General features: G+C 39.6%; 1 protein-coding gene across 1 annotated transcript; it reads right to left on the reverse strand.

Moving 5' to 3' along the window:
• Positions 1–1,268: 1,268 nt before the first annotated feature.
• Positions 1,269–19,423, reverse strand: Terb2 (telomere repeat binding bouquet formation protein 2). The gene is made up of 7 exons (XM_050134339.1): positions 19,360–19,423; positions 19,161–19,242; positions 17,214–17,353; positions 13,443–13,504; positions 9,487–9,551; positions 5,553–5,641; positions 1,269–2,719 (listed from the first exon to the last, which is right to left on the reverse strand). Exons 1-7 carry the CDS (start codon positions 19,421–19,423, stop codon positions 2,574–2,576), a joined length of 648 nt encoding a protein of 215 aa, XP_049990296.1. The 3' UTR covers positions 1,269–2,573.
• Positions 19,424–23,110: the final 3,687 nt, after the last annotated feature.

The raw sequence follows: 23,110 nt of genomic DNA on the forward strand, positions 1-23,110 counted from the left end.
GACCCCATGGAATCTCACATGGTAAAGAGAATGAGGAGGGCGACCATCCAACAGAAGAGCCCCACAGCTCTTGGCAGGGCAAAACCCAGATGGCGTAGAAAAGTTGCTGCTCCATAGATGGGTTCCTGGCATAGCCAATATAAAGCTGCCAAATCATGCCAAATACCGTTTCAGTGTAGGTCCCTGCCCTCATCACACCAACTGTGGTGGTGGCCCCAGTACTAACTGCTGCTATATCAGCGTTTTGGGATACAACTCTGGTCTGGGATTCCCATCTGGCCATCTGGAGAGGGGAGCTGCTGCAGGTAAGCTGTTAGAAGAGGCCTCTGGTCTTCTCAGGAGGGAAGCAGAACTGGAGAAGCGAGTAGCCTTGGCACTCCTCATCGTTCCCACCCACCAGCTTTAGCCCTTGTCTCTGGGGATTAATTTTGTCTGGTAAAATCTTGGTCTGATCGTTCCTCCCTTTAGGAACAGAAATGCTTACTTTGTGCCTCTGTCTGATGGAAGGATATAACTTCTTTTATTTTATACAAACCTACAGCTAAGAGACTAGAATTTTAAAGTACTGGAATTGATGAAAACTATGGGGACTTTAAAGTTGGACTATATACATTTTATGTTTAAACATGGTCATGAGACTGTGTGGACAAGGAATGGAGGGTATGGCTTAAAGGTGATGTTTGGGTGTCTCACTGACAAGGGAAAGAGCTGTGAGTGTTACCTGTCAACTTGACAGGTTCTAGAATCACCTGGGAGTATTTTATACCAGCAACATAAAAAGAAACTATGACATGTGTCATTTTATTTCTTCATATTTCTAAGTCCTGCAAAACTTAAGGTGTCAACTGATTTTATTGTTCCTGGAAGCATTCCAAGAACATATTATTATATTTGCATTATCTATCTAAAATATAATAATCTTGTTTGAGAAACAAATGTTGGAGATTTTTATTTACTGTGTACATGTTGGATAAACACTGAATACTCTTACAATAATCCAATGTAAACAACTTAGTGTAAACTTACGTAACACTCTTAATAATTAATTTTCAGTCTACAGATAGTGTTAGATTCTATGTAAAACCTAATCAATTGAATGTGACTAAGATAAAGTGTTCAGGAAGAGGTAATATTTAATGTTTCAGAAAAAGATAATTAATAGGTTTTTTTTTCATTTACAAGTTCAGAAGGGCTTAACTAAAGACACAAAAACAAATAAGGAAAAAGTACACAGATAAAAATACAATTCTCAAATGTTGAGGCTGAGTTAGAATTTTATGCTATTAAATTTGAGTTGTAAAGAAAGGGTAGAAGGCTCACACACATCCAAATAATATGCACAAAAAGAAAAAGGATACATTTTCTTTAGATAATTCTTTTTTTTTTTTTTTTGGTCTTTCGAGACAGGGTTTCTCTGCGGTTTTGGAGCCTGTCCTGGAACTAGCTCTTGTAGACCAGGCTGGTCTCGAACGCACAGAGATCCGCCTGCCTCTGCCTCCTGAGTGCTGGGATTAAAGGCGTGCGCCACCACGGCCTTCTTTAGATAATTCTATAGCTGCTATATGTTCCAGAAGGACAAACAGGTTTAACAAGATAACTTCAAAAATAATCCCATTTATGTCTTCATAAAGTAATAGGCCACCAAACTCTGTGTTAGAAGTGTTTCTGTGTTCCTGTGGTACTGGAACTGAACCCAGGACCTTGTACAAGCATGGCAAGTGCTGTACCACCAAGCTTTGTAACTGGCCTTTCCTAACATTTTATTTTGAGATAGGGTCTTCCTAAGTTGCTCAGGCTGGTTTGAGCTTTCTCTCCTTATGCTCCAGTCATCCAAGCACCTGGGATTACAGGTTAGCAAAACTGCCTTCTTGAGATTGCCAAATCTCTAGGTTCATTTAAAAGGCAGAAAAGCCAAGTCCAGTGACACACACCTACAGTTTCAGCTTATTTATAATGTTGAGGCAGGAGCATTACTGAGGCCCAGAAGTTAGAGGCCAGCCTGGGTAACACAATGAGACCTTGTCTCAAAAGGGGTATAGAATATTAACACAGAGGTTCCAGCATAATCATATAAGAAAGTATAAATACGAGTCCAGAAAATCAGGAAAGTCACATTCCAGCTTGAGCTGGGCCTCATTTAGTCACTCCGGCAGGATATCCTCTCAAGTTTTCATTTCCTTATAAGGCACAGTATTAGGCTCATGTTCTACTATGGGGACTATGACAGAAACAAACGTTTACAGTTCAAGTATAGCATCCTAACTTTTTAAGTCAAAATAATGACCAGAATCATAAAGGTTGGCATTTCAGTACTGAACCTAGAAAAAATACAATGCAATACTAAAGTCAAAATCAAAAGCACATTTGACAGAGATCTTCTAAGTATATGTTTGGATGACAATAATTCCATAATAATTGTGCACTTGCCATTTGTGACTATGTCAAAAGGGAGAACCAAAATGATTCTGAGTTTTCTCATGACACATGTTGAGAAAGAAAATAATTCTTTTTCCATTCTCATTTAAATTATAAGCATGTCATAATGTCTTATAAAAAATAAATGTAAGTAAAATTTAACTTAGTTTCCTCCTTAATTTGTTTTTTATAGCAGACATATTAATTTCATTTTGAACATGATATGCCAAATATCCCGAGCTTCCTGGAATGAAGTCATGTAATTCTCCAAGGAATTTCTCCAAGGCATCAATTGATATATAACCTATAAAAACAAGAAGAAATAGATACATTTGAAATTCTACCATGCTATTTTATTTTCATTTTTTTAAATATTTATTTATTATGTATACAATATTCTGTCTGTGTGTATGCCTGCAGGCCAGAAGAGGGTACCAGACCGCATAGAGATGGTTGTGAGCCACCATGTGGTTGCTGGGAATTGAACTCAGGACCTTTGGAAGAGCAGGCAATGCTCTTAACCTCTGAGCCATCTCTCCAGCCCCCGCTATTTTATTTTCAGTGTCTTTGATTTATTAGTTAAAATTTTTATAGAACATTTTTAAAGAACTAAAAAGAAAAATAATACTGGTGAGAAGATTCTCAAAGGATGACCTTAGGCCTCTGCTCTTTCTGCTCCCCCAACCCAGGGCTGAGACTGCAGATCCATCCACCGCACTTCGTTATGTAGGACTGGAGACCAAACCCAGAGTCTGTACATGCCAGGCAAGCACTCTATAGCTAAGCTATAGCCCCAGCCCTTAACACTGGTTTCTTTTTACGCCTTAGTTTACAAAATAATGAGTTTTATTATGACATTTTCACTAAAACACATTATTGTACTTTGCTCATATTTGTCTCCTCTCTTCTGCCCATCTCCCCTTCTCACTGTCCTAGTTTTGTTTGTTTGTTTGTTTGTTTGAGACGGGGTTCACACTTTAACCTAGGTTAGACTGGAAAGCACTTGTAGACGAGGCTGGCCTTGAGCTTTCAGCAATCCTCTGCTTCAACTCCTAAATTCGCACACTATTGGTGTAAACCAACACACTTAATTATTCCTTCCACTTCTGAAAAGCATAGATACTTGATAAGCAACTTCGACTACTGAGAGTGCAATGTCCATACTGGGGCTGGAACATTAAAGTACAGAAACGGGAATGACAAGGAATAACCGGCCTAGATTGTAACCACTGAAAACTGTCTCTCCAGGTACCCAACAGCACAGACAGCGCATCTGCTCTACAGAGCAGACATTTCCAAGCACTGTAAGACTGGGATAAAGTTCTCTAGTGAAAAATTAATAGCAAAGTCAGTCCTGCTGCCAATCAATACAAGATATGGCTGTAATGTTGATATAATTAATAATCTGAAATATATATGAATGCCAAAAAATACCCTGCCTAACGGCAGAGATATTAAGATCTTAATATTCAAAGATCTTAAGCAGTAACTTGATAACAATTATTTATCATTTGAATGATTATATTTTACATGTAATACAAATGTTTGTGGTTTATACTAATACTAAAAGCAAACATTCTAAAAATTCTAGAATATCCCAAGTATGACTGAATTTAAAAGTACCATAAAAAACAATAGAGTTTATACATATAGCTTGATGGTTTTAGTAATAAAGTCCACTCATAGTTTAAAATTATGAATCCAGCCATAGAAAATTAGTATCACTAATCTATTTCAGTCATTAGATATCTATTTCCTTAGCTCTTTTTGAACATTACTGAGACATCCCATGTGTATCCATGACCTCTGCCTGATGGATAAGTACTTGTGTAACCAGTGGAGAGAATGCTTATTGCACAGACACTATGTGGGGTTTCTAAATGCTAAGTGCACACATGTGTAGAGGGCACCAAGGCCTTGTACTCACAGAGAAGTGCTAAGAGAAGCAAGACAGTTAATCACACAAGGGTGTCTCCTCAATGGAGGAGATGAAACTGAACACCCTGCATTCCACCCAGAAAGCTAAAAGTGGAAGTTGCTAACAACCTGGTGGCCCCTTTGCTATCTGAAGAGACAGACCTTACCCTAATTTTCCAGACTCTTTCCTCCCTAAACTATTACCCATCCTTAGGGGAGATGTCACATGTATTTCTTGTACTGCTGATCCCTATACTATCAGTCAGAGACCACATTAGCTATGGAACCCACCCTCAAGGTCACAGGTACTTTGTAAAAGAGTTGCTATGTAATCATACATTAATCTTTATTGTGCACCTGGAATTAGAATTATGGGAATCATTGTTGCCTGGAGACTCTTTTTCAAATTCTATTGTGTTTAAATATGCCTAAACTAAAGTGCCTGGTATTAGACTCCCCTAAGTCTGACTCACGTTGATGGAGTCAATCTGCACAGGTTTTCATTTCATCTCTGTGCAGTCTGCTCCCTGCCTGTATACTTGCAGGGACCTCCTTACACAGCACTACTCAAGATTTCTAAACACACTGGGGAAAAAATACAAAATTAAGTCACGCACGCCTTTAATCCCAGCACTTGGGAGGTAAAGGCAGGCAGATTTCTCTGAGTTCAAGGCTAGCCTGGTCTACAGAGCAAGTTCCAAGACAGGCTTCAATGTGAAACCTTTCATTAGAAGAACTGTTAACACCATAAACATACAGACAGACAGTAGAATGGTGGGGGCTTTGAGCAGAGCTCAATCTTCCAAGGCAAAATGGAGGTCACTTCTTCTAGGTCTCAGAGGAAAGGGGAGGTTTTGTGTTATGTGGCAATTAGTCCACAGAAAGCTCAGCTGCCTCTGGCTCCACAGTAAAGCCTGATCCTAGTCATGTAAAAGGCCCTGAGTTCAACCTCCAGCACTACAAAAACAAAAACAAAAGAGCTAATCCCTGAATGTCAGAAATAAACTGCAACTGTCTCACGCAAGCAAGAGCAAGCATCCCTCCTGTCTAGGGACAGAAAATATGAAGCCCATGCTTGGTCCATTCTGCAAGTTAATTCTTTAGAAGATGAACGGCACCCTCTTATCACCATGGTAAAAGCAAAGGCTCTGCTTGGTAACAGCTTTGTTCTCCCTCATTTCCTCCCTAGCTGGGCTGCTCTAATTTTCACCTCCGTTTACCTGTTACCATGTTGTTCACCGGGTAACTCCAAAGAGGGAAGTACATCTGCTTTTCTACAACTGGAGTGCTTATAAGATGACTCTCCGCACTATAAAAAATGGAACATACAGAAAGTCACATTTGTATTTGAATTTTTAATTTATATTACAAATTAAGATTCATTCCAGACCATGTATATAGTAATTTAACACTTCTTTAATCAGGTTTTACTTTTACTTGGTGAAAATGTTAATTGTAAGCTTTCTTTTGTGATACTAAGAAAGACCATATACCTACTTTTGGTTTTCTTAGTTACTTCACAAATCAAACAATTTTTGAATAGAGGCCTTGGTCATCTCAATATCCCCCAAAGCACAGTAATAATTTATAATTATATAACACAGGGCTGGGGTTATATCTCAGTGGTAGGGCTGTTTCCTAGCATACATGAGACTGGGTTCAATCCCTAGCACTGTCAAAAAATGTAAAGTAATATATTATATACACCATAATTAATCATATTTGTACACACATGTGAAATCTTATGTATGCCAAAAGAAAAGCACAGTAGACTCTATAAATAGTCATAGTCTTTTGTTATTCAGTATTTAAATTATCCACACTTCAGCATAACAAAAAGAAACGAGGTCAGGGAAACCATGAAATACAATGAGATTTTTAAGTAACTTAAATAAATAAGGTTTACCTTAGATCATGGGCCTGCTTATTTAAGACCTGATGTCTCCTCTATAGTCTGTCCTCTGAGGCAAAGACTTGAGCAAACAACTCTAAAGCCTACTTCTAAACTCTGTATTATTGCACAAGCCTATCTGCACAATCCTGGCTGTCCTGGAACTCACTCTGTAGACCAGGCTGGCATTGAACTCACAGAGATCTGCCTGTCTCTGCCTCCCAAGTGCTGGGATTAGAGGCATGTGTCACCACTGGCCATGTGGTAGTTTGAATGTAATCGGCACCCATAAGCTCATAGAGAGCTACACTATTAGAAGGTGTTGCTTTGTTGGAGTGGGTATGGCCTTGTTGGAGGAATTGTGCCACTGTGGGGACAGGCTTTGAGATTTCCTATGTGCAGGAAACCACCTAGTTGACTTCCTTTTGCCTGAAAGTAAGATGCAGCCAACACTATGTCTGCCTGCACACCACCATGCTCCCCACCATAATGATAATAGACTGAAGCTCTGAAACTATTCATGGTGTCTCTTCACAGCAATGAAAACCCTAACTAACACAGCCCAGCATGACTTGCCTGGTCCCCTTTGTTGTATCAAGTAAGATGGAGCCATGGAGCAAACAACTCTAAAGCCCACTTCTAAAGAAATTGGCTCTGAGCTCTGAACAGCCTACCTACCCCTTCAAGTAAAAGATTTCTGACTTTTTCTCTCTCAGTCTTTTGCTCATCCCCTCCTGTCCCATGTTGTCAGCAACATCCACCTCTTACTTACTTGAAGCTCCTCCAAGGTTTAAGATTCTGTTAAGTAATCTCTGATAAATGCTCTAGCCTCCTTCATTGCTCTCCCACCTCAGGTCGCCACCATGCGGCCTCTAGTGTGATTTACTGTCTCTCATAACGCTTTCCTATCTCAAGCCAATCATGCCTCATCATAATTGTGAGGCTCTCCCTCCTAATAAAGCTCATTGATGCAGGGCAATTTCCAGTCTACTCCTTTCCTGAGTTTATGACTTTGGTTTCTAACAGTTTAATCCTAACACTAAATTATAACATCAAATAAGGTTTTCAACCTTAGGGGAAAGTGTTGATAAAATATTACATGCAAAGTCAAGGGACCTCAAGATGACCTCAGTTCTTTACGAATTGTGTCTTACTGTAAGAGAAAAGAGACATATACTACTGAGTGGTAGAATTATTTCTGATTTAAATTTCCTTTATTATTTTCTATATGTCTTATTTTCACAAATTAAATGGATTTCTACATTTTTTTAATTTTGGCATTTTTGAAATAGGGTCTCATAAAGCCCAGGTTAGCCTCAAACTTGCTATGTAGCTGAGGATAACCTTGAACCTCTAATCCTGTCTTCACCTCCAGGGTGCTGTGATTACAGGCACAGGTCAGTACATCTGGCTTATGCAGTGCTAGGGATCACACCCAGAGCAGGCACATCCATGCATACTAGGTAACTACTCCAACAACTAAGTTGCATCCCCAGCCTATTACATTTATTTTAAAATAAAACAACAACAAAAAGTTAAAATGTACATGGCTTTAAAAATTGAGGAATATTTGGAGAAAGAAAAATAGCACAATGGTTAAAAGTTTAGACTCCGCATGATTTCAAATACAGCAATTCTTTCTGAATAAAACTGAAAAAAAATACTTAGCTGTACAGAGATCTGTTTCCTCAATTGTAAAATGAATGCGACTGATTGCATATCTAAGTTGTGAGAATCAAATGAAGTAATGTGAACTGCTTGTCTCACAAATATTTATCAATGTTAAATAGCATGCCATTTAGTATTGGTTGCTATCACTTACACGTATTTCAGGGTATATTTTATTTATGTTCATATTCTGCCATCTGGTGGTTCCACAAAAAAAGGCTCTACAGATGTAGTAGAATTCTTCAGCATAACATGATACGGTTGCTGAACACATGAACTCACAGTGATTATGACAACATGCATAGGATTATACAAGATCAAGTCAGCCAAAATTCCAGCACAAGTAGAGGAAGGAGCTCATGGAGCCCCAACCCTAGCTGAGAAGTTGTTGGCTACAAGAGGAAGAATCAGTTTTCTACTGGGATGCAGCCCCAGGAAGGCTGCCCATGCTCCATTAGATGGTCCAGTAGCCATGCACATAGAGGCAGCACTAAGTAGATCCAGGTTTTTAAAGCAAGAGAGAAGCACCAGGTATGGTGGTGTACACCTCTAATCTCAGCACTCAGGAGAGAGGCAGATCTCTGTGAGTTTGAAGACAACCTGGTCTAAAGAGCAAGTTCCAGAACAGCCACAATTACAATACATGAAATTGAGGGAGATAGGGGAGTTAAGGAGAGGGGGTAGGGATGTATTTGATTAAAATTCATTATATGCATTATAAAATTCCCAATAAAAAAGGAAAATAGAAAAATAAAAGGCAAATTGGGCAGTAGTGGTGTACATCTTTAATTTCAGCACTTGGAAAGCAGAGACAGGTGGATCTCTGAGTACAAGGCCAGCCTGGTCTACAGAGTGACCAGAGCAGCCAAGGTTACACAGAAACAGTGAAACCCGTCTTGAAAAATACATAAAGAAAAAAGGAAGAAACCTGGAGTATATTCACATAATTGGTGTTTTTTAAAAATGTAACAGTCTTCCTATGCACCCATAGCCCAGATTAGCCTGGCACCCATCTTAACCCCAAGAGTATACCTAAAAAGTACCATGCCTGGCATTTTGTAATGTATGTAGGCATATGTGTGCAAGTGTTGGTGTAAGTGCACATATAATATGACCATGTATGTGGGAGGCCAGAAGTTGATGTTAGGTGACTTCATCAATAGTTCATCACCTTATTTTGTTATGTATTTGTTTTTGTTTATGTGCATGAGTGTCTTGCCTGTATATGCACCATATGCATGCCTGGTGCTCTCAGAGGTCAGAAGAGAATGTTGGATCCCCTGGAACCAGAGTAACTGATAGTCATGAGCCACCATGTGGGTGCTGGAATTAAGCCCAGATACTCTGTAAGAGCAACAAGTGCTCTTAACCACTGAACTATCTCTCAAGCCTCACATTTACTTTTTTTTTAATAAAAGTTCATAAGACTTTGGACAAATTAATCTTTTTAATCTTAGATCTCTTTCTCTAAAATGAGAATGGTGATGATGATAATCTCAATCTCAGAGGAATTGTGAAACTAAAATAAATATACAATCAAGCTCAAAGATTTCTACATTCAATTTGAGTAGCAATGAAGCATATTAACTCAATACCTTTCTTTTTTGTGTTCTGTTGTTGGCTCACTGCTTTCCCTTTTATTTGATGTTATTCTGCCATGCTGTAAACAGCAAAATAAATCACATTTTAAAAATTTGGCACACTAATTATCTAATTATTAACTTTAAAATTAAAATATAATCAAAGGCTATTTAAATTTATTCTTTTAGTTCAGTCATTGTAACCTGGCAGGGAAGCTTAAAAATTCTGTATATATATTCACATAATCATGCTTTTAGAAGAGCATAAAGAAGGATAACCAGGATTTTAAATGCTAGCTATAGTTATAGCAGGTAACTGAACTTGGTTTGAGGGAAGAGGAAGAACACAGGAAGGAAGGAAGGAAGGAAGGAAGGAAGGAAGGAAGGAAGGAAGGAAGGAAGGGAGGGAGGGAGGGAGGGAGGGAGGGAGGGAGGGAGGGAGGGAAGGAGAAAATCAAACATTACAGACTTAAGACTTTCTTAAAATTCTTGACTTCAGGATTCTCCTTCTTACAAATCAAAAAAGAAAAAGCTAAACAAATTGTTCCCTCTTTAAAGTGATCGTGATGGAGATATGTTCACTTCTGAAGTTGTAACAAAACTAAAAGTATATTAAGCTTTTCCAAAACATTTGTAGAAATGACTCAGATGTCTATACCTAATGTATTTAACAGAATATTGCTAAAAATTCCATATTTAGATAATAAATCTTCCCTAAGTAATAATGTTCCAAATTACTTTCCAGATTTATCTTTGTTATTTTCATTTGATAACTTTCTACATATAGATTATGTGATTATAGTATTATAATTAGCTGATATTCAACACTGATAAGTACTTTGAAGGAATTGACAAGATCCTTTATCAAATAATGTCTAGCCAATAATCAATAAAAATATGTTATATTAATATTTTTAATATTTATCTGTTTGTCTGTGTGCCTGTGTAAATGTACGCCACATGCAGGCAAGTGTCCACAGAAGCCAGCAGAGCTTACTATAGGCCCTGGAGCTAGAGTTACAGGCAGTAGTGAGGCACCTGGAGCAGGTGCTAGGCTTCACTGGTGAACTGAATTCTGGTCCTCCGGAAGAGTAGGAAGCGCTCACTCTTCACCTGAGCCAGCCCTCCAGCCTTATACCAACTTTTTAACAGAAGTGACATTAGATTAGGTTGAGGCTAAGAAAACTTGGTTTCATTATGCTAATATGTGATTACATGTTCTAAAACAGATTTTTTTAATCTTCTGTTTATGTCAGGATTTTTATTTATAAAACTAAATGATCTTTAAGTTTCTTTTAAGTCCCATAGTACTGGTAGACTGAAAACTTTAACAAATAATTTTTAAAAATCATGATCATTTGTGTAGAAACATTGACAAATCAGAGATTAGATATTTTCAGAATTTATCATCTCCAAACCAAAGATCCTGAAGAGACTATGATTTCCAAATGATAACACTCTGAGAAATAAAAGCAAATTAGTGGGGCCGGTGAGATGGCTCAGCAAACAAAAGTGCTTGCTGAAAATCCTGATAACCTGAGTTTGATTTCCAGAGCCCACAGGATAAACGGACAGGACTAGCTTCCCCAAGTTGTCCTCTGACTTCCACATGTATATTGTGGCATGTGCCACACAAAGAAGTAAATAAAAATTTTAATTAATGAAAGGAATACGAAACCTATAAATTAATTACTTGGCTGTGGAAACATAGATTTTTCTATTTTTCTCAATCTAAAAAATTATCCTTAAAAATAGTACAGAAATACTATATACCTTGCACTTAAAGAAATACTTTTGTTACCTCTTTTTTAGTTTTGTGAGAACATTTGAAAACAACATTTCTGCCTGGCAGTGGTGGTGAAAGCCTTTAATCCCAGCACTCTGGGAGGCAGAGGCAGGCGGGTCTCTGTGAGTTCAAGGCCAGCCTGGTCTACAAGAGCTAGTTCCAGGACAGGAACAAAAAGCTACGGAGAAACCCTGTCTCAAAAATAAAAAAAAAAAAAAGAAAACAACATTTCTTTTTGGGGGGTAGGGGGTTTCTCTGTGTAGCTTTGGAATCTGTCCTGGCACTAGCTCTTGTAGACCAGGCTGGCCTTGAACTCACAGAGACCCGCCTGCCTCTGCCTCTCAAGTGTGCCACTACTGGCTGGCTGAAACATAACATTCCTATTCTTAAGATCTAGCAAGAATTTTCTCAAAAATTTATTTTTATCTTTATACCCCTGGCATACTTAAGAAAATTTAACAAATCATTATTATTTAATATTCCACGAATCAGCTTTTCCAGTTGCTCTCAAAATGCCTTTTTTCTGGGCTGAAACTCACAGATCTCTGATTGCCTCTGCCTCCAAGTGCTAGGATTAAAGACCAGTGCCACCATGCTTTTTATATTAAAGAAATGTTTCTTTTATATTAAAAACATCTATATATAGGATCTGATCATCACATTTGGTTGTTGTCTCAATTTAGAACGTTTTCTTGCTTTTATTGTGACAGTCACTATAGAGGTCAGGCCAGTTGACTGACTTGAGACATAGTCATTTCCTGGAGTCATGTGAATAACTCATAATTTGATCTTGGGAAGCTTTTGAATAAGAACTCAGCAAAGATAATACTGTGTACTTACTATATCACAACAGACTAAGCCAAATGAGTGATTATTCCAGTATTAGTGATACCAGTTTGATCATTTGGCTAAAGTGGTATCTTCTAGTATATCCATTTGCAGATATTGCTTGTCTTTGTAATTAGTACAATCTGTGGGTGATAATTTGGGATCATAATTTTAAAATCAATTAATGGCTCTTGTCTAAATCAATTATTATATTGGCGGTTACAGAATGCATATTTTTTAGTGTGTGTGTGTGTGTGTGTGTGTATATGTGTGTGTGTGTGTGTATGTGTGTGCTGGGGACAAGGCACCCAAGAAGAGCACATGGTGCTCTGAGAACTTGCTGGAGCTGGTTCTCTCCTTCCACTATGGAACCTGCCCAGGCCATCAAGTTTATGCAGCAAGCTCTTTGACTAACGGAGCCATCTTGCTGGCTCAAGGAAGAATTTTCTACTTTATCATCCTTTTTTCTTTATTAGTTGCTATTCCTATAATGAAAAGTTTTACTTCCCACCTTTTTCTTCTTTCTTATCTTCCTGTCTTTTTTTCTTTCTGCTTTTGGATTATCACTATGAACTAGCTGATGCCTTTTTATATAATGTGTGATTATCTGTCTTCTTTTCATGCTGAAATTATCTATATTTGGCTACTGCATAAAGATTTTGAAGTAAAAAACAGACAGATTTGAGTAGAATGGCAAAAACTAAAAAGCAATATTGCATATATTTATTAAGGAACAGTCCTTGAAACAAACAAGTGATACTGCGCAAGAATTCACCTGAATCTCCACCAGCAAATACCATGTACCTGTTGTTACTCTATACTCCTGACTACAGAAACCAAAGTTTCTTGTTTATTTTCCAGTACTAGAAACTGAAGCAAAGGCCTCGTATGCTAAGGAGGCAGTCTACTACAGTGTTCTAACCCAACCCTCAACTTTCTGTTCTTCTTTTTCTATTTTATTTTTTAACAGGTTTATTTTTTGACAGGTTTTCTTTTTTTTTTTTTTTCCATTGACAGGTTTTCTTAAACTTTTGATCCTCCTGTCCCTACCTCCCAAATGTTAGCATTACAAGCGTATGCCACCATGTCTGGTTTTTATGCTGGCTGAGGACTGAATCCAGGGTTTCTTGGATGCTAAGCCTGCACCTGAGTTTCTTATAAGAATGGTTTAATTTATACCAAATACTTCAGTTTTACTGTTGTATTATGTAAAAACTATGTCAAACCAGATAGTATTCAATAATAGCATACTCTTAAAATTTCTTACTCTGGATCATTGATGCATATGTCACAAATTTTAATGCTTTCAAATTTTTGAAACTGTACATCCCAACCAAGTATTTTAATTCCCTCTTACCTTTTGTATTGGAAAATTTTCATCTTGTTCCCAAATAAAACTACCAATTTTTCTTCGTATTTCTGTAGTGAGAAAAACAAGTTCAATATTTTTAAAAGTAATTTCTGGATTTTGCATAACATTTGAAACTTGTAGATTGTTTATTCTACTTGAATAAAAATAACCTCTTTTTTTGATTCTACTTGATTCAAAATAACCACATGCCTGCTGAAAAGCCTAGGAGTCAGGTGGTGGTGGCACACGCCTTTAATTCCAGCACTTGGGAGGCAGAGGCAGGCAGATCTTTCTGAGTTCGAGGCCAGCCTGGTCTACATAGAGCTAGTGCCAGGATAGGCTTCAAAGCTACAGAGAAACCCTGTCTCAAAAAAAAAAACTGATAATAAAAGCATAAAAAGAGAAGAAGGAGGAGGAGGAAGAAGAAGGAGAAGAAAAGCCTAGGAATATCCATGCAGTGGTGGCACATGCCTTTAATCCCAGCACTCTGGAAGCAGAGGCAGGCAGATCTCTGTGAGTTTGAGGCCAGCCTGGTCTACAGAGAGTTCCAGGATAGGCCCCAAAAGCTACAAAGAGAAACCCTGACTCAAAAGGAAAATAATTTGCAATCCACTTTCCAGCTGATTCCAGTATATTATGATAATCATTATGGTAAACTTTTTTCTTGGGATGCAGTATGCATGCATGTTTGTTGTGTAAGTATGTATGTGGTTGCACACACATGAATATGATTCTGTATACCTGTGTATAACATGCAGAGGCCAGAGGACAGCATTGAGTATTTTCCTCTGCCTTATTGCCTTCAGACAGGGTCTTTCACTGAACTAGAAGCTCACTGGTTCAGCTAGACTGGCTGGCCAGCAAGCTCCTGGGATCTCTCTGTCCCCATCCCCCAACAGCTGGTGTTAAAGGCACTCATGGCCATGTCTATACGTGTGGAGGTTAGGAATTCAAATTCAGGTCCTTATGCTGGGCAAATTCTCTTACTCACTGAGTCACTTCCCTGCCCTTACTTTTTCTACTAGTATATATTACTTCATTAGATATGTGTCTCTGTTATGCCAAATATTAATAAATAAGACAATTGTCACAATAAAATGCCTAAAGTTGTTAAGTGTATAGAGTTGAGGTTCTCAAGAATAAATTTATTTTTCTAAAAAGTAGATAAACAATGTCTAGTAAAAAAGGAATTCTATAAATTTAAGTATATCTGGTGACTTTTACCATCTTAATAATCTCAAAATTCTCTACAACAACCCACTAGAAGACAAAAAGGGTCTAATTACACTAGACTTTTGCTGACCAATATGGCAGCAATGGTAAATGTATGTTGAGTCATATTGAGGTATGGTGTAAGTGTAAAATCAGCACTGGATGTTTAATATTTGGTATCAGAAAGAATATAAAATATTTTAAAAATTTCATGTTGATTATTGAAATGATAATCTTTTCAATATTAGGTTAAATAAAAATATTTTAAGATTAATTTTGCCTATATATTTTTAATATGACTACTAAACGTTTTAAACTCATAGTTCACAATGGCATCTTACACATATATCTACTGCTCTAACTAGGTATGTACAATATCCTGGTTTGAATGAGAATGGCCCCCACAGACTTATGCTTGAATGTTTGGTCCCCAGATGGTGGAACTGTTTGAATCCTCATGGGAGAAAGTATGTTACTGGTGAAACTGTTTAGAAAGGATCTTCATTGGAAAAGCATGTTACTGGCAATGGATCTGAGGCTTCAAGGGACTGTGCAATTCCCGGTGGTCTCTAATTCCTGTTTGTGGATCCAGATGTGAGCTCAGCTGCTACCTGCTGTCATGCTCCCCGCTATGATGGTCATGGTCTCCTTGCCCTTTGAACTGTGAGCCCCAAATAAACGCTTCCTTCGATAAGCTGCCTTGGTCATGGTGTTTTATCACAGTATGGAAAAGTGACTAAGACAGTAGTAGTATACCTTTTTTTTAAAGAAGTATGTTTCCATTTCAAACATTTTTTAAAGATTTAAATATATGTTAGTAGAAGAGGCTAAACTCAAAGGTAAAATAGAAGTTATAATTTAAAATAAGGTTAATAAATTGGATACTCATTCTATAATACAAACTCCTTGAAGGTAGGTTTGTGGCACACGTGGTTTTTAAAGATGAGGCCAAGCAGGGCTACATAGCAAAAACTTGTCTCAGAATTTTTGAAAAGTTGCTGGACATGATGGTACATCTCTATAACTTGGCACTCAGGAGGCTGAGGCAGGAGGATGGCCATGAATTTGAAACTAGCCTGGGTTACAAAATTAGTACCAGTTCAGTCAGAGTGACATAACAGAGCCACTCTCAAGAACAAAAAAGAGATAGGAAGGACAAGAGAGATAGAGATAAAGTTATTTTAACAAATCTATTTTGCCATAAATCATTAGTTTATTTGCATAACCACTTAGACTTAAGTGTTATAACTAGGTTGTGCTGAACACTAGTTACAAGAAGCCAATCTTTGCAGTTTCTAAGGATTCTTCTAGGAAAATAACTGAGTTTTTGGTTTGCTCTGCTTTGTTTTTAATATTTTCCTCACTGGAAATCTATAAACAGCTTCAGTCTGTCTTTCTAGAAATGGACGTAGAACTATGAGATAAGCAAAATCTTCACCAGAACTGACTGGCTAGGGGATGGGGAGATGGCTCAGAGGTTAGCAACACTGTATGTTCTTCCAGAAAACCCTGGTTCCTAGGACCCACATGGAGGTTCACAACTGTTTAACTCCAATTCCTGGGGATCTGATGCCCTCTTCTGGCCAGCACAGGTACCAGGCACCACTGTGGTGCACTGACAGATAAGTTGGCAAAACACCCATATACAAAAAATAAAGAGATTTAAACAAGAAGTGGGTAATTAATGAAAAACCTACAAAAACGAGATGTGTGAGGTTAGGTAGACAACCTGGGTTAAGCTTCGGCAGACATGCTAAGAACATGCTCCAAGCAGGGAAAACTGAAAGCACCAATCTCAAAGGCAGCTCACTTACTTTTCCTTCTAACATCATATGGTTTTTGAGATAATGTAAAAGTACATAGTAATAATAAAATGAATTTACTATTATAAAAATTATTCAAGAAAAAATTAGAATGAAGAGAATCAACAGTAGCAAACAACACATTTATTAATACTCACCACATGTCATGTACTTTAACCTATTACCTCATTTTATCCTCAGAATCACTTGGAAGAAGTGAATGGATGTTTAGTTTTTTTTTTTTGGGTTTTTTTTTTTTGTTTGTTTGTTTTTTTGAGACAGGGTTTCTCTGTGGTTTTGGAGCCTGTCCTGGAACTAGCTCTGTAGACCAGGCTGGTCTCGAACTCACAGAGATCCGCCTGCCTCTGCCTCCCAAGTGCTGGGATTAAAGGCATGTGCCACCACCGCCCGGCTGAAGTCAATGGATGTCATATCACAAAACTGCTGGGCATGATGGTGCACAACTTTAGTCCCAGCACTTGGAGGGCAGGGACAGGTGGATCTGTGTGAGTCTGAGGCCAGCCTGGTTTATCTAGTGAGTTTGAGGCCAATCAGGACTACACAGTAAGATCCTGCTTCAAAACAAACACCAAAAAAGCAAATTAAGTATTGGATCCTAGCTGGTGAGCACTTGACTTTGGGGGTAATACCTGACTCTACCCTATTCACCACTGAATTCCAATTGAGAACAGAGATTGGTAAAATTAAATTTGGTTATCTTAATAGCGATTGGCAAGCAGATGGGTTTATGATCTTTGCTAACCTTTTTGCAGAGGCGCAGGAGGAAGAACAAAATGGCCCAAGGCCACTGAGTTTTTCCTTTCAGTATTAGCTACCGCAGAGAGATAGTAGGCATGAAAAACTGTAGCATTATCTTCTATGTACTCGGTGCTGTGGTACAGTCTAGAAGAAAGGAGATCTTCTAGGTTATGGCATAGACAGGAATGCATTCCCCCTTTCAAAAGAAAACCAAACGACTGCTAGGATCCTGCTAACACTAAAGAATACATTATGATGGTCTTTGTTTCCTGGCAAGAATGAATAAATTTCAGGTTCATTACTTAGCTTGGGGACCTAAGTGTAAGTAAATCTCAGCTTTAGAATTTACAAAAGACCACCTAAAACAGTAGTTAGCCATCAACAGTGGACTGAGAGCCAGCAGCCCACTGAGTTTTACTCATAGTCACTGCTATTATAAGAAACCAGTTCATTCTGAGGTAGAGTGGCCATGCAGTTTGAGAAGCCTTCCCATGCAGAAGACATGGGAGCAAAGAAAGAAAGACATTAGAAAAACTGACATACATGAAGGAGCAATAATGACACTTAAGGTTGACTAGACTACAAAAGGCATGGAAAATTAAAGAGCTTTTAGTTAATCTAAATCCACAGGCAGTGGGGTGAGGGCAGGCCAGGGAGGGGCAGGTCTCCTGTAAAGACGCGACAGCAGTGATGAAAGGAGATGGCAGAGCACGTGAAGGCAGAGTACTCTCTTAGGAAGCTCCCGTGACAGTCCTGGCAAGGGGGAATTCCAGTGCCTGTAAAAGCGGCAATGAGGAGGAAGTCTGGTTATGGTTACTGAAGCCTGTTCCTTGGTGTTAGAAGACAATTCATTCCTAGTAACAGAAGTTGGTTAAGATGCCTGAAATCCCGGCACTTGCAATGCCAAAACAGGAAGAGCATGAGTTTCAAGGCTAGCCTGGGCTACAGAGAAAATAGACACACACCCCCCAAAAAAAAACTAAAAAAGATGAGTAGGTTTTCGGCTTGAAGAATTCAGGATGGACTCTGGTGTTGAGGCGACATCTGGTTGACAAGCATGGAGTAGGGACCTACAAGTTTCCAGGTTGTTCTTTTTTAAAAAAAATGCTGCAAGATCCCCGCGGCAGTAGGCAGCAGAAATGCTGTAGGTCCCAAATGGTGGTGGGGGCCATATGGCGGCAGGCAGTGGGCTCTGGGAGCAGCCAGTCCCAGGCAGAGATGGCTGCCGGTCTCAGAGCAGTGGTGGCGGGCCATGTGGCGGCAGACAGCGGGCCCCAGGCAGAGAAGGCTGCTGGTCCCTGAGCAGTGGCTGGTCCCAGGCAGGGAGACACATGGCAGGCGGGCAGAAGACAGAAACATAGACACGACATACAGGGTGAGGTTGAAGTTTATTCAGGGGGTTATGGAGGAGGACGGGTGAAGACAGAGAGAGAGAGGGAGGGAGGGAGGGAGGGAGAGAGGGAGAGAGAGAGAGAGAGAGAGAGAGAGAGAGAGGGAGGGAGGGAGGGAGGGAGGGAGAGAGAGAGAGAGAGAGAGAGAGAGAGAGAGAGAGAGAGAGAGAGAGAGAGAGAGAGAGAGAGAGAGAGAAGGGGGGAAGCAGAGAAGTGGGGAGAGAGGCAGAAGCGAAGCTGCCTCTCTGAAAGGAAGATGGAAAAGAGAGCGAACTCAGGCCGGAAGCTGAAGATCAGCCTGCCTCAGCAGATGGGGGAGGGAGTGGGCGTGGCTTGTCTCTTAAAGGGACCAATACCATAACAAGGTGACAGCAGGACACTCAACACCAGGATTCCGTAGAGACCAGAGGGACAGGTAGAAGGAAGGAAAGGAGAATGGTATCCCTCGCACTGAGGGCTGCAAACTTGCTGTTCCCCAGTGCTGGTAACTGGATGCTACTCCCCTGCGCGGCTCTAGGCACACGATGACAGGAAAGGCTCTAGCCGGTGGCCCTGGGTACCTCAGCGTGTCCGGATGCGAGGCATCACAGCTGAACAGGAAGTCGGCGGCCTGGGCATCGCTGATTGCCCCGCCTTCGTCCACTGTGGAGGCAAGAGCACGTGTGAGCGCCGAGCAGGGCAAGCGCCCCCACCCCGGATGGGGGAGGAGGGCTTCCGGGGACACACGGGCGCCCACGCCCTGCCCCGCCATCTTCCTACCCCAGAACTGCCTCAAGTCCTGACTGACGCTGCGGCAGAACCAACCACGCTGCCCCTGGAACATGGCGCCGCCTGCCTCCGGGGCTGGGGGGGGGGGCTACAGCCGAGACCGCTGATTGGTCCGAAACCAAGCGTGATGATTGGTTCCCAAAAGAAAAGGACGGGAAAGGTCGCAGGAAGCGGGCAAAGAGGCGCGAGGCGCGAACTACCGTAATTGAGAGACTAGCCACGGAGGACGAAGTTCCCTGGACCTGGTGGGTTTTAAACACTGAGGTGTGTGTGTGTGTGTGTCTGTCTGTCTGTCTGTCTGTCTGTCTGTCTGTGTCTTGTGTCTGTCTGTGTGTCTGTCTGCGTCAGTGTGTCTGTGTCTGTTTTTGTGTCTGTGTGTGGTGTGTGTGTGTGTTTGTGTGTATGTATCTCTGTGTGTGTCTGTCTATCCCTCTGTGAGTCTGTGTGTTTGTGAGTCTGTGTGTGCGCGTGCGTGCACGTGTCTGTGTCTCAGGACAACTTTCAGAAGTCAGTTCTTTACTTCCACTGTGTGGGTTCCACGGCTTGAACTTGGGTGGCAAGGGCTTCCTATCAGCAAAGCCATCTTGCCACTCCCCTGTATTATATTTTTTATTGTTTTCAGACAGTCTCTTACAACTTAAGCTGGTCTTGAACTTCAACTGAATATGGCTTAGAATTTCTGGTTCTCCAGCCTCCACCTTCAGAGGGTTGTGATCACAGGCCTACATCACCATGTCTACATTAGATATTCTTGAGGAGAGAACTCAGTGAAAGGGACCCAGAGTCGGCACAGAACACACTCAGACACAAAATTCTAAGCCTATAGGGCCAGGCTATGACATTCCTCTTAAACTGAGTGCCACAGAATATTTGAGATGTTATTTCTTATTTCTTGCTCTGTTCAAATTAGTCTCAGATTTCAGTAGAACATTTTTAAAGTGGGTTATTTTAATTTTTTTGTTTGTTTTTTGGATGAGTCTCCATATGATTTACAGGCTAGCCTCAGACTTGTGATCCTATGCTTCAACACCCACATGTGAAGATTTACTTATGGCTTAGCTGCATTAAAATGAAATACTGGTCTTTTTGATCAAATATTTTGAAGTTTGTTAGCATTTTCTTCTATAATGAAACTATATAAACAGTGAGGTTATATCTTTAAAAAGAATGCTCTTAGGGGTTCTAGACTATAGTGTTCTGTATATATGTTTGTTGGGTCACATTACTCATATTGTCTAATTCTCTGTCAATAGGAAAACCATGTAAAAATCTTATGGATCTATCAATTCTTTTTTTTTTTTTTTTTGGTTTTTCGAGACAGGGTTTCTCTGTGGCTTTGGAGCCTGTCCTGGAACTAGCTCTTGTAGTCCAGGCTGGTCTCGAACTCACAGAGATCCGCCTGCCTCTGCCTCCGAGTGCTGGGATTAAAGGCGTGCGGCACCATCACCTGGCTGGATCTATCAATTCTTATATGTCTTAAATTTTTTTGTGTGTGCAGGCCTTGTACTGCACTACTTTTAATTAGACTCATGTAAACTCATACTTGTTATTTTCTGTTTATTTGAACCATTGAGCTCTTAAATATGCAAGGTAAAACCTCAAGATACATAGAACACGAGATAATATTTTTGGCCCCAGGCAAAGGATTTTTTTTTTAATTGAGACATAGTGTTAACCATGACCAAAAAATTGCATAAATTTGATTCCTTTAAAATTCTCTTCATCCAAGTCACCATAACTAGGGTGAATGTACACAGTACTGCAGGGGAAGGTACCTGCAGTGCAAATAATCAACAAAGGATTAGTATCCAGAATATATAAGTAACCCTATAAAACAATAAGAGAGGAATGGCCCAATTAGAAAATTCAGCAAACTTCTGAATAGACCTTCTATAAAAGACACACAAATGACCAATAAACACATGAAAATTTGCTTAATCACATAGTTGTTAGGGAAATGCAAATTAAAACCACAATGAGATACCGTTACATGCTGACCTTATTAATAAAAAGTGGATTTGCGAAGACAAGAGTCGTAGGGATTCCTGCTGCTGCTGCTGCTGCTGCTGCTGCTGCTGCTGGTGAGAACGTAAAGCTGTACTGGCTCTCTGATCAACAATCCGGTCTCACTTAAGGTTATGTCACCCAGCATTTATCAGCTGTCCCTGGGGAAACCTGCTCCGTGTGCACATGCAGCAGTACACATAGAGTGTTTATGGCAGCCTAATTGCTATGGACAATAACCAAAAGGGGAAAGGAAACAATCACTATACGCTGGGTATTTAAACTACTCTCTCCTTTAAATTTTAAATTTATGGGTTTTTTTTTTTGGGGGGGTGACATGGTTTGGATGTGGAGGTCAGAGGCCAACTTGAGGGAATCAGTTCTTTCCTTTTACCACATGGGTCCTAAGGATTGAACTCGGGTCGTCAGACTTGGCGGCAACGGTCTTTACCCACTCGTGATCCTGAATTATACCGTATTTTCATACAATGAAACACAATAGTCCTTAAGCACAGAGGATGCTTTTCAGCGTTCCACGTGGTTGCCGGAAGCTGCTAATGCTAGACCCTATATATACTACACTTTCCACCACTACACATGTATAGCTCTGACAGATTTTAATTTGTAAATAAGGCATGGTAAGAGATTGACAGTAATGAATCAGAACAATGATAAAAATATATTGAAAAAAATTAATGTATTTTCTCTTAACTACCGTAAGGCGGTTAGTATGGACATTGTGAATGTGCTGCTCTATTGATCCCAAGTGGGAGGAGTAGGAAGGCACAAGATCCTGTCCTACTACTCAGAGCTGCATGTTTTATTTATGTGTCTGTCTGTCTGTTTATGCAGTCCTGGGGATTCAACCCAAACCCTCAAATATGATAAGAAGTCTCTACCACTGAGTTGCACCTCCAGCTCTCAGAGCCACAGTTTTAAATTAATGAATCATTTATGTCTAGAATTTCCCATTGATATTTTCAGATCATAGCTGGCTGTAGGTAACTGTAACTGTGGTACATGAAACCATGGAGAAGAGAAGGAATACTGATACCTCATAATTTTGAGTTTTCAAAAAAAACCAGGAACACATATAACAACATGCCATTTATTTTCAAGTTCAAAAGAAGTTATAAAATTAAAATATATATTTTAGTTATAAACAAATATTTAATATAGAAAAATAAAATAATACATGTATAGAAAAACCAGCTATAGTTTATATTTTTAAGGAATTTTATATAAAACATTATTTATTTGTTAGGGTATGTGTGTGTGCCTGAGTATGCATGCATGCCACATGGGTGCAAGTATCTGAGGAAGTCAGAAGAAAGCATCAGATTCCCTGAAACTGAAATTACAGGTGCTGATAAGCAGCCCTGTGGGTGCTGGGAACTGAACCTGGAGCTTCTGCAAGAGTAGTAAGTGCTGTTTGTTATCTGCTGAACCATCTCTCCAGCCCCATCTCTTATGTTCTAATACAAAACATAGAGTAATGAGTACCTGAAGAATGAGAGAGGCACACGGGAGCCACCAATGTTTCATTACTGTTTGGGTTCTAAAGCTAAGTTATTAGTTAATTAGTATTTTTATTATTATTTTCAGAAAACCTCTACATATCTACCACTTGCTTTATTTATTTATTTTTTATTTATTTATTTATTTTGGTTTTTCGAGACAGGGTTTCTCTGTGGCTTTGGAGCCTGTCCTGGAACTAGCTCTGTAGACCAGGCTGGTC

This window comes from Alexandromys fortis, unplaced genomic scaffold (genome assembly GCF_014885135.2).
Source record: "Alexandromys fortis isolate MF-2015 unplaced genomic scaffold, M_Fortis_MF-2015_v1.1 scaffold_6, whole genome shotgun sequence".
Classification (NCBI taxonomy): domain Eukaryota; kingdom Metazoa; phylum Chordata; class Mammalia; order Rodentia; family Cricetidae; genus Alexandromys; species Alexandromys fortis.

What these genes read in the sequence shown, in the direction of transcription:
- Terb2 (XM_050134339.1), bottom strand. Translation starts at nt 19,423, where the DNA reads ATGTTCCAGGGGCAGCGTGGTTGGTTCTGCCGCAGCGTCAGTCAGGAC. An exon ending in TCCTGCGCCTCTGCAAAAAG is followed by an intron (nt 13,505 to 17,213) that starts GTTAGCAAAGAT and finishes TTCTCACTACAG; the next exon opens with AAATACGAAGAAAAATTGGT. An exon ending in ACAGAACACAAAAAAGAAAG is followed by an intron (nt 5,642 to 9,486) that starts GTATTGAGTTAA and finishes CATTTTTTATAG; the next exon opens with TGCGGAGAGTCATCTTATAA.